The sequence below is a fragment of the Mus caroli genome, chromosome 6 (assembly GCF_900094665.2).
Source record: "Mus caroli chromosome 6, CAROLI_EIJ_v1.1, whole genome shotgun sequence".
Lineage (NCBI taxonomy): Eukaryota > Metazoa > Chordata > Mammalia > Rodentia > Muridae > Mus > Mus caroli.
In genome coordinates, this window is record NC_034575.1 from 18,244,968 (window position 1) to 18,257,591 (window position 12,624).

The following is a 12,624-nucleotide window of genomic DNA, read 5'->3' on the forward strand; positions in this document are numbered from 1 at the left end:
TTTCCCCTGTGCCCATATCTTCAAGGCTTTTCCCCACTTTCTCCTCTATAAGTTTCAGTGTCTCTGGTTTTATGTGAAGTTCCTTGATCCACTTAGAGGATTTTTAAGCCCTGAGAATTGAAAGGAGAAAGAGAGCCTCTCCATGTAGAAAACATTTCTTGAAAAGTAAACATTTCTACATGAATGGAACTTTTAAATTTAAAAAAGAAAAAGTTGAGAAAACAGGTGTGGCAATGCAGAAAAGTCTCTAAAGAAAAAAATCAAAGATCTCAGAAGATGGAAAGATCTCCCATGCTCATGGATTGGTAGGATTAATATACTAAAACTGACCATCTTGTCAAAAGCAATATACAGATTCAATGCAATCCCCATCAAAATTCCAACTCAATTCTTTATAGAGTTAGAAAGAATAATTTCCAAACTCATCTGGAATAACAACAAAAAACAAACAAACAAACAAACAAACAAAAAAACAGGAGAGCAAAAACTATCCTCAACAATAAAAGAACTTCTGGGGGACTCACCATCCCTGACATCAAGCTGTACTACAGAGCAATAGTGATAAAAACCACATGGTATTGGTACACTCACAGGCAGGTAGATCAATAGAATAGAATTGAAGACCCAGAAATGAACCCACACAACTATAGTCACTTGATTTTTAACAAAGGAACTAAAAAGACAAATTACAATTCTGCAAGAATTTACAAGAGAGGGTATCTGTTAAAATGTTTGTAGCCATATAATGCATATATTAATTATGGAGCATAAATTATGTACTCTTGAAACAGTGACACAGGTAGTATGACCTAACAAAATCCAACAAAGCATAGAGAATGGTCAATCATCTTCCTCAGATTCCAAGAGGTGTCTTATTGAACATCATAAAATTTATAATCTACCAGAAAAAAATTCATCTACGTTTATGCTGGTGTATAGGTTTTGCCCCAATATATGCAATGGGAAAACAGATGAGTATCCACAAGGCTCTCGTAAAATTGTTATGGAAATCTACATGGTTTATGGAAGGATATGATAAAGTGTGTCTGTGTGGAACATTAGCAAAGATGAATATTAGTGGAGGGGATCATAGAAATCATTGGATCATGTATAACAATGCATGGCATATCTTTGAGGAGATTCGGTTTAGAAGGGGGAAGGAAATGTTAAATGATAGCTGAGATTAAATTAAGGATGTTCTATGTTCATTTTCAACAGAAGAGAAGATTCACTTAATCTTGTTAGAATAATCTGAGGATTTCAGAAAATGCAGGCTGCTCGACTGTGTTCAAGTTGTAAGGAGACCCTAGAAGATAGACTCGTAGACAGATGTAGGAATGAGCTTTTGAAGGAAAAGCTAACAAGTGCTTAGTTAGCATCAATAGAAATGGAGGGGGAGTAATGACTTAGCTGAGCAGTGTTTTCAATGGTAGGATCATATGTGATTCTTGTGGGTTGGCTTCTGTTTTCCATGGCAAGTGAACAAGACAAGATGATGCCTTCTCATCATCTGCTGAGAATGAGACAAAGAATGGAGGATGGAAGGTGTGAACAGTGCTTCGTGTTGGGGTTTAGTGTGGAGTGACATCCGAGAGCCAGGCAGGTCCTTAGACTTATTGAAGAATAAGATAAAATTTCCATTCCATGAAGCTGAACATGGTTGCTCAGAAAAACTGGCTCAGACTATGAAGTAAATATTTTTGTGATATTATTTTAAATATTTTGTGTTATCTCTTTGGTTCCTTATTATATAGCATTAAAATGTAGGCAGTTACAGCTAAAGTGCCTTCCTTTGGTTTAATTGCTTTCCACAGTGAGTATAAAATAGAATTTATAGGATATATGCCTGTTGAACAGATACATAGTATGAATAAAGTAGAATAGAATAGAATAGAATAGAATAGAATAGAATAGAATAGAATAGAATAGAGGATGGTGTCCTATGAGGATCAAAATCAAGAAGGTCACACAAGTGAAAATTCGTAGTATAATGCTGTATAAGATATTTAGACTTTGTTTTTCTCTAATTTCGTTATGCTTATTTACACTTTGTTTGCCTCTTACAGGAGGAAGAATATGGAAAAGACAATGAAGAAGACACTGGCTTGAATCCTGGTAGAGACAGTGCCACAAACCAAATAAGGAAAAAGGAACCCCAGGTTTCTACCACGACTCACTATAATCACATGGGGACTAAATACAATGAAGCCAAGACTAACCGATCTCCAACAAGAGGATCTGAATTCTCCGGAAAGAGTGATGTTCCCAACACTTCCCCGAATTCTACTTCCCAACATGTTGCTGAATTCGAAACAGAAAGAGGAATTTCCTTGCCTTCTCAGACTGGAACTAACCTGCCACCACACAGTGTGGAAGGCACTTCAGCCTCCTTAAACAGTGGCTCTAAAACTCTCTTTATCTTCCCACAGATGAACTTGTCTGGGACTGCAGAATCCTTAAATACGGTTTCCATAACAGAGTACAAAGAGGTATCTGCTGACATCAGTGAGGAAGAAAACTTCCTGACTGATTTCAAGCTCGATACGGGAGCCGATGACTCTTCAGGCTCCAGCCCCTCAACCTCCACTGTCCCCTTTTCCTCAGATAATCTATCCCATGGATACATAACTTCTTCAGACATGCCTGAGGCTATCACTTATGATGTCCTTAAGCCAGGATCTACAAGAAATGCCCCAGAGGATTCAGCTCCATCAGGTTCAGAGGAATCACTGAAGGATCCATCTCTTGAAGGGAGTGTATGGTTTCCTGGCTCCACAGACCTAACAACACAGTCTGAGACTGGATCCGGCCGAGAGAGCTTTCTCCAGCTTAACTCCACAGACATACAAATTGATGAATCGAGGGAGACAACAGAGTCATTTTCTCCAGATGCTACCGTGTCACAGTATCCTTCAGTCACAGACATGGGAATGCCACATTATTCTACCTTTGCCTACCTCCCAACCGAAGTGACACCACAGGCTTTCACTTCATCCTCCAGACCACTTGATTTGGCTCCTACTATCAACATCCTCCATTCACAGACAACTCAACCAGTATACAATGGTGAGACACCTCTTCAACCTTCCTACAGTAGTGAAGTCTTTCCTCTAGCCACCCCTTTGTTGCTTGACAATCAGACCCTCAACACTACCCCTGCTGCTTCAAGTAGTGATTCGGCCTTGCATGCTACGCCTGTATTCCCCAGTGTTGGTGTGTCATTTGAATCCATCCTGTCTTCCTATGATGATGCACCTCTGCTCCCATTTTCCTCTGCTTCCTTCAGTAGTGAATTGTTTCGCCATCTGCATACGGTTTCTCAAACCCTTCCGCAAGTCACTTCAGCTGCTGAGAGGGATGAGCTGTCTTTGCATGCTTCTCTGCTGGTGGCTAGGGGTGATTTGCTGTTAGAACCCAGCCTTGTTCAGTATTCTGATGTGGCGTCACATCAGGCCGCTACTCGTGCTGCTTCGGACACATTGGGATTTGGTAGTGAGTCTGCTGTCTTTTATAAAACGTCCATGGTTTCTCAGATTGAATCACCCAGAAGTGATGTTGTTATGCATGCATACCCTTCGGGGCCTGAACCTTCTTATGCCATTGAGGGCTCCCACCACGTGCCCACTGTTTCTTACAGTTCTGCAATACCTCTGCATGGTTCTGTCGATGTATCTGATCAGGGGTCCTTACTTATCAATCCTAGCCATATATCAGTGCCTGAGTCCTCGTTTATTACTCCAACTGCATCATTACTGCAGCCTCCTCCAGCCCTCTCTGGTGATGGGGAATGGTCTGGAGCCTCCTCTGATAGTGAATTGCTTTTACCTGACCCAGATGGGCTGAGAACTCTTAACATTTCCTCACCTGTTTCTGTAGCTGAATTTACATATACGACATCTGTGTTTGGTGATGATATTAAGCCACTCTCTAAAAGTGAAATGATGTATGGAAATGAGACTGAACTGAAAATGTCTTCTTTCAGTGACATGGCATACCCTTCTAAAAGCACAGTTGTGCCAAAGATGTCAGATGTTGTACATAAGTGGAGTGAATCTTTAAAAGAAACCTCTGTTTCTATTTCTAGCATGAAGAGTGTGTTTCCAGAGTCTCTTGTTTATCCCACAACTAAGGTTTTTGATCAGGGGGTTAGTCACGTTCCAGAAATTATCTTCCCAGTTCAACCTACACACACTGCATCTCAAACATCTGGGGACACTTGGCTTAAACCCGGGCTTAGCGCAGACTCAGAGGCAGCATTCTCAGACGCTGCTTCTAGTGAAGGAGTACACCCTTCAACACAGCCCTTTTTCTATGAGGCCGCAACTCCTTTTAATACTGAAGCGTTGCTGCAACCTTCCTTTCAGGCTTCTGATGTTGACACCTTGCTTAAAACTGCTCTCCCATCTGTGCCTAGTGATCCAGTACTGGCTGGAACTCCCCAGGCTGAACAAAGTAGCTCTTCCGTTTCTCATCCCATGTCATCAGAGTCTGGTTCAAGCGAAAGCACGCTGCACTTTACATCTGTACCTATTCTCGATATATCACCTTCTAAGGTGCACTCCACTCCACTTCAAGGCTTAACAGTTCCTCACTCAAGTAAGAAATTTTCTGAACAAGGTTTGCTTAAGAGCAAAAGTCCCCAGCAAGTGCTGCCATCTTTGTTCAGCAATGACAAGTTTTTCCAAACTGCACATCTGGATGTTAGCCAGGCCTATCTCCCAAAAGGGAGGCATGCATTTGCTACTCCTGTTTTATCAATTGATGAACCACAAAATACACTTATAAACAAGCTTGTGTATTCTGAGGAAATTTTTACGAGCACTGAAATTTCTATTACTGATAAGGTACTTACTGGTCTCCCAACGATTGCTTCTGATGTACTTTCATCTACTGACCATTCTGTTCCATTAGGAAGTGGGTCCATTTCCATGACAATGGTTTCTCCCAACAGAGATGATTCTGTGACCACAGCCAAGTTGCTTCTTCCTTCTACAGCTACTTCTAAGCTGACTCAGAGCGCCAGATCTGATGCCGATTTAGTGGGAGGTGGTGAAGATGGTGATGACTATGATGATGATGACTATGATGACATAGATAGGGATCGCTTTCCTGTGAATAAGTGTATGTCATGCTTGCCCTATAGAGAATCCCGGGAAAAGGTAATGAATGACTCAGACACCCAGGAGAGCAGTCTTGTGGATCAGAGTGACCCAATTTCACCTTTGCTCTTTGAGAATACAGAAGAAGAAAATGGAGGCACAGGTGTAACTAGGGTGGATAAGTCACCACCACCAAGTATGCTACCCCAGAATCACAATGATGGAAAAGAGGACAGTGACATCCAAATGGGTAGTGCTGTCCTTCCTCACACCCCAGGACCTAAAGCGTGGGCAGTTTTGACAAGTGATGAAGAGAGTGGGTCAGGGCAAGGCACCTCAGATAGCCTTAATGATAATGAGACTTCCACAGATTTCAGTTTTCCAGATGTTAATGCAAAGGATACTGATGGTGTCCTGGAAGCAGATGACACAGGCATAGCTCTGGGGTCTCCACGGTCCTCCACACCATCTGTTACTAGTGGGCACTCAGGAGTATCCAACAGTTCAGAGGCAGGTTAGTTATGAGCAAAGGGAAAGAATGATGTGATGATTTCTTGCTATAAAAATAAAAAAATAGAAGAATCGTGGAAGAAAAGAATTCCGGTCCACCAGCAGACCTTCACTTTTTAACCAGAATGTTCAACCATTTGTAGCTCCTATAAATATAATTTCACTCATGATTTCAAATGAATATCCAACATATTTTGGTCCTTGATTTAATTATCTTCAAAATACATTGTTTGTGTGTTGTTACTAATTCCTATTCTACAGGATTCGTATTGTGTGTACAAACAATTATATATGCATAATACGCCATTAGTATATTGCAATGCAGTGTGCTGTGTTAAGACAATTTAAATGTTCATACTTGTATTCTAAAATAAGTTGTAAACCAATTCTATTGGATTAAAAATCTCAGTAATATGCTATGAGCACCTATCCACCAATGGAAACAAAGGAGACACTTCCCATGTGCACATCAACTTGGAGGGCTTCTAAAAAAGGATGACAGGGCTATGATTTGATAGCTAAGGAAGGTTTTGAAAAACATCATATTGCTTTTAAAACTATCTTTCTTTGAGCTTCTTTATGTTGCCTAAAGAGGGCAGTATAAACCAGCAAAATACATTCTACTTTGTGTTTGTTACAGTATTTGTCATTCCAGCTTAAATAATAGACATGAATATGCATAGTTTGTATAGGTATTGTGTGACAAGATGTAAAAAGAAAGAAAGAAAAAAAGAAAAAGCCTAGAGCCTTTTCTGTAGGGATGCATTTCATTGTTAATATATTTTATGCAAATTATTTTATTAGCCAGATGTTTCTTGAAGCAGACTGAAATACAGATGTGTGCTTTAAATGTCAATGGTAACAAAACTCAAGTTTCATTCCATTAAGTGTATAAAAAAAAAAACGAGATGATTCCATTGAATTCGGCAAGAATTTTATAATTTGCTTTGATTGAGCGATAAGGTATTTTTTTTTAATTAACAAGGAAAGAATTGAAATCATAGCAAGTTAAAAGATAAGCTAATGTATAATGCAATATTGGGTAATAATTGCACAGAACTTAATATTCAGAATTCACAGTATAGAGACAATCTCATTAAAATATATATTCTCTTTGTTATTTTCATCATTCACATTAGTTGTAAACTCTTTAGTATGGTGGTAATTAAGAGATTATATATTTAGACAGGGCAGCTTCTTTTTTCTGTATTCTGGTTTGAACTCCATTTAACGCTGCATTTCAGCTTCAATGTCTGAACTGATGTGTGAGTAGGACTAATGAGTCCACAGGTCACTGTAGTCAGGAGTGTTGTTACATATGTGAATTGTTATCTGTCCTCAATTATAGCACTTGTTTTTCTTTCTATATTTTTAGATTTATTTGAAAGGGAAAGATGATGAATATACTCTAATGGAGAGACCATACATATATAACAAAGCACTACATCTAGAATTATTGAAGAAAGTGATTTCTCTTAGATGTACTAATTAGCTTTTTTTTTTAACTGTTAAGTTCCCCCACTAATGAAAAAGAAGCAATATGGATATAACATCCATCTTCAGGAAATAATATAATTAATGAAGGAAGTAGGATCAAATAGAATTAGGGAGAACATTTTTTTTACCTATTTTAAAAACAGTATCTGTAAAACTAATTCAAAATCAGTCTTACCCAATTATTGAATATTCCCTAACCTGAACCTCGGCATTTATGTTACTTCTAAACTGTAGAAAAACTGACATGATGTTTCTTAATATAATATAAATAGGGCAAATATATATGAGAGTGAACACAGTCTGTAAGCTACGTGATCTAGTTCACAGAAAGAGTCAATGCAAAACTAACCCTGGGAATGTATTATTAGTGTCTGTCTCTCAGAACATGCTTACATGATTGAGAACAATAAAATATATTTTATGCTTAAATTTTCACATCAAAGTTATGCTGTTTTATTCTCAGCCCTTTAAAATGTTAATCTTATTCTTTATTGCTTAACTGCATTATTGTCATTTAAATAACCCATCTACTACGTTCTATCAAAGCAAACATTTTACTCTCTAATAAGTGAAAATAAATGTTACACTCAAAAGCACACAAAGAAGCTAGCAAACTGTACTTTTATAAGGAATGCCATCCTATACAAAACACATAGGTGTCAATAATTTGTTAATACCATAGACTCATTCTAACTACTCAGTAACAAAGTTCAAGATCATATCTTCCAGAGAACTATGAGAAAAGTCCCCAGAGAATGTGGTAGGTAGATAGATAGATAGATAGATGATAGATAGATAGAGGCAGACAGACAGATATAATAGATATCAATAATCAATTAGAAAGGGGGAAGTTATATACAGATAGATATATAGTTAGATACATAGATGATAGATAGATAAATAGATATATATAGAGAGAGACAGACAGACAGACAGATATAATAGATATCAATAATAGATTAGAGATGGAAAGTTTATATAGATAGATACATAGCTGGATACATAGATGATAGATAGATAGATGATAGATAGATGATAGATAATAGAATGTGTTTATAATGCATGCATATGAACGTAAAGTACATCTATGTTATGTATTTTCAACATACATATTTCCCACATACCTCACATGTATGATCTGACATATTTCATGTGTGGCTATACATATGTATAAGCTAAATATTTAGCTATACAAACCCATATATAATTATACATAATATATTTTACAATAGACTTACATGGTCATAAAAGTTATATAAACTTCATTAACACGTTTTGTTCTTGAACATGAGCATGATTCAAACAACTTAGTGACTTGCAGTAAGATCCCATATTTGCATTCTTAAAAAATGCAGGTGGTGTCATTGCTTCTATTCTGTGGTTTATAGTTTAGAGCCAATGATATCGAGAATATTAACCACCATTTGTCATTACTGGGCCCCAAAGGGTTTGCAAAGCAGGTTACTTCCTTTATTCCCTATAAACTCTTTCCACTTAGATAATAGTTATAATAGGAAAAAATGCAGAGAGCTATGGAAAAAGGAAGATGCTATTTTAAATGTTATAGGACATTTTGCTGTGTTGATCATCTGATTATTTATGGGTCTACATGAGCTCCCACAGACATAATGATCAGAGCATATGAATAACCTAAGTAAAAAAATCAAAACTTTGACTTCTTGCAAGAATATTAACTACAACACAAATATTGGTTTGTATTTATACATATACATATATATATACATGACTTTTAGATACACATCTTTGAATTCCATATTTTTAGCAAATACATCTATGAATATCAGCTCCTGGAAAATATGGCTATCATTATATTTCTTTGGTGTATATTCTAAACGTATGAATTCAGTTCTTATCCCTATGCCCTCAACTCTAGTTACAGAAGGAAGCTGTTGTGTTAAACTACAGTTAACTGTGTAGTAATACTATCATGTCCATTTATACGAATTTTCCCAAGTTTTAAATAGTATCACATATTGAAATTAAATTTTTGTGTTTCCTGTCAGTAAAGCATTTGGTATAAAACATGAATTGTATCAGATGCTGGACATATGAAGACATTGATGGGACCTTTAGCTCCCTAAGCATCTGTACAGAAAGCAACCAGGGTCACGTAGAGTTGGAACAGCTCTAGTCAACAATTGTCTTTGCTTTCCACCAAACGCCCTTCAAAGCAGAGGAAAGCATTTGCGGTTCTGAAGTTGTTTTTGACAACCTGGAAAGATAACATACTTACAGTGATTTGTTTTCAAAGTTTTTGTACAATAAACTACCCAATTGGACATAAAATTGATGGTTCCCCAACTTTTAGATTAAGTTGTCTTCAGATTTTTATTTTTAGTCCATATGTGTGTTTGAAAGCAACTCATAAGGACATTTTTTTAAAGTTCACCTGGAATAATTTTCATTTTTGATTAAAAAAAAGCCAGCAGGCAAGGATTTGAAATTAAATCCAATCAAAGCATGCATGAAGTTCTCAATGGAAAGTAAAAAAATAAATTTGAAAATATTAAAAATCAACCCATGTTTAAAATTAAAGTTTGCTTGATTGAAAAGTTACTATCAATTTTTCTTAATTGTTTACTAAATCACGAGGTTAAAATAATAAATACATTAAATTAACTTTAGAATATCAAGGTTATGTCTGATAACTTAGTAAATAACACTGTGTTGTTTTCCTAACCTTTATTTTTAACAGTTATTTTCTAATGTTGATACTTCAGTTTTCCTTCGAGCAATTTTTTCCAACCAGCATTGTTTCCAGATCCTGCTACAACACCCCCAAATCTAACTATTCCTGTTTATCTTTAATATCTCTAATATCTTGCCTTAGTTTTTAAACTTTATTTTGCTTAAACTGATGTATAGAGAGCCTTTGCCTCGTAGAGTCGTAATTTTAAAGGTAAGTAGCCACAATGCAACTTGCTCTTAATCAGGTGGAAAATGCCATGATTTTTCCTTCATCTTAAATCTCAACTCTCTCAATTTTCTCCAACTACAGAGGCCAGTAATAGTAGCCATGAGTCTCGTATTGGTCTAGCTGAGGGGTTGGAGTCTGAGAAGAAAGCGGTTATACCCCTTGTGATCGTGTCTGCCCTGACTTTTATCTGTCTAGTGGTTCTTGTTGGTATTCTCATCTATTGGAGGTAAGTTGAGTGTTTTGGATATTTGCATTATTAAAGCTCAAACTTCTGCCTCTATTTAATCTAAAGGAGCTCCAATTTCTCAAAATTCTCCTTACATTAAAGCTGTCATTAACGTATTCATCTCCGAACAAGGTAAACCTGTGAATCTAAAGGTTGATGTTTCTGTATAAAGGGAAATGGAAGAACTTTGATTTTACTTCATTAAGAAGTCTTGACAGCTATATTTTCATTTTTAATCAAGTTAATATTCAAGTATCATCATAGCATTTACCATAAGTAATGAGCTTTTTAAATCAACTCTTATAGATACAAAAGTTATCCTCTGGGAAAACAATTTTATGTGAAAAAAAATATTTAAATATAGTTTTACAAGACATCTATCAGCTGTGTATAGTAATGAAAAATAATAGCCTATAGACAAAAAGCGAATGTGAAGCAACTAAAATACAAAGACATTGAAAATTACTATGCTAAGATGCAAAGGCATTTATTTAAGAATCTTTATAATTGGCTTTGAAGATGAAATATGCCTTCGTGCGCTTCACCAATCCTCCAAGATGTTTAAAGGACCAGAACAGTAGCCTGTACAATAAGCTTCCTCCCTTGTACCAAGCAGAACACACAACTAATTCATGAATTTACCAAGGACACAACACAACACAAGTCAGTAAAACTGACTCTTGGAAAACTAAAACTTGATATGATAATTTCTGTCTATCAGCCAAGAAATTGCCTTGCTTATTAATTTATGCTGTTGTCCTAGAGGGAGCTTTGTGTTCAGGAGATGAAAATTAACTCCTGTCTGCTGAACAGCAGCCTTCTATAATTTCAAATCACTGCTCTTTAATTGTTATCCACAAATGGTTTTTCTCAGTCTAAGTATTAACTGTTTCCCATGTACCTGGTTGATGACTGTGTCAACTACCGTTGGGAAATATAAAAATAGTGAATTTTGAATAATTATCATTGCTTTTAAGAAAATCACACTTAATGAAAAAAATACTTTTTAAATTTACTATGAGAAACTTTTTAAATATTACACAAACATTTATAGGTAGTAGCTAAAATCTAATGCAGAGTGATCAGAGAATAGGAGACCTTACGTGGCTGGAACTTGCAAAGTTAAGTGGAAAACAAAATGTTGGGCTGGCCCTGTGTGTAATTCTGGAATTAGAGATGAAGGTGAAGGCTTTCCAGCCAGGGGACACGGGCAGATCCAGGAAGCTGAATGAACTAAACTGATTATAATGATGAGTCAAGCTTCTCATTTTATGTAGCTCAATGTTGACTGTATTTAGCTCGATGTTGTTTACTGCATGTAGCTTGATGTTGTGGAGCTAAAACAGAACACTTCTAAGACCAATTGTGTCTCATATCTCCCTTGCTTATGCAACAGAATAGACTTCAGGATATGCCAACAGATCACGTTTTTGTTAAAAGCCATTTAGTCAACAACAAGATGCAAAGCTGCTTTCTTCTGTGTGTGCTCTAGTGACTACTGTCATTTTGTATAGCGAAGCCATGGTTAACAGTCTCTGAACATCACACAGAGCCCATAAATTTCATTCAGCCAGTATTTGTTTGATTTTTTTATCCCTCCCACTAGACTTGTTGCCCAATATTTTGAACACATTTTTATAGTCAATTTATACAGTTTACTCATCTTTGCCTAATATGATTTTCCCTAGAAAATAAACTATTTGGATAAATGAGAATTTGTTTTAGACAAAATTAACAAAAGATGGAAGCTATAAAAAATCATATTTCATATTAAATGGTGGTAATGTTAAACTCAAATAAAATGGCAGGTGATTTATATATAAATGAATCAATTATTCTAATTGATTCATTTATATATAAAAGTTTAATAATTTCTACGAATTGATCTGAGCTATCTTCTACAAATTTAAATTCATTGTGTTTAATATGGTCTGATGGTTCCTGAGAAACTATAAAATCTGAGTGATTTTAATTTTTGTTAGTATGGATCATCCCGTATCTATTGTCAGGAAAAACAAAATTGTCAAAACCATTTAATCCTCTTTGGTCAGATATTTCTCTTTTTCTCTCAAACATTATTTCATGTACATGTATTATTTCATGTATATAGAAGACCGTTAAAAGATAAACATTTTGGATAGTTTTGTGTATGTTATTTTGTCTATTAAATATGGTAGTTAAAAAAAAAATCTACTCTTTGGTTACCCCCTTCAAGATCCATTCAGTGCGGTGAGATACCTGACTGGTCATGTCTGCATAAAAGTAACTCTCTTGAAAACATAACTTTTAAATTGATGGTAAGACACTTTGAGTGTGGTGAACTGTGACAGATCACAACAGTCTCTTGTTCAAGG

The 12,624-nt window shown here is 36.1% G+C and overlaps 1 protein-coding gene across 1 annotated transcript in view; it reads left to right on the top strand.

The window, feature by feature from the left end:
* Window positions 1–12,624, top strand: part of Ptprz1 (protein tyrosine phosphatase receptor type Z1) — a 176,752-nt gene that overhangs the window by 120,733 nt on the left and 43,395 nt on the right. The window contains exons 12-13 of the mRNA XM_021165229.2: window positions 2,067–5,613; window positions 10,126–10,270. Coding sequence (XP_021020888.1) covers window positions 2,067–5,613; window positions 10,126–10,270 — 3,692 coding nt within the window. The remainder of the gene's footprint in view (window positions 1–2,066; window positions 5,614–10,125; window positions 10,271–12,624) is intronic.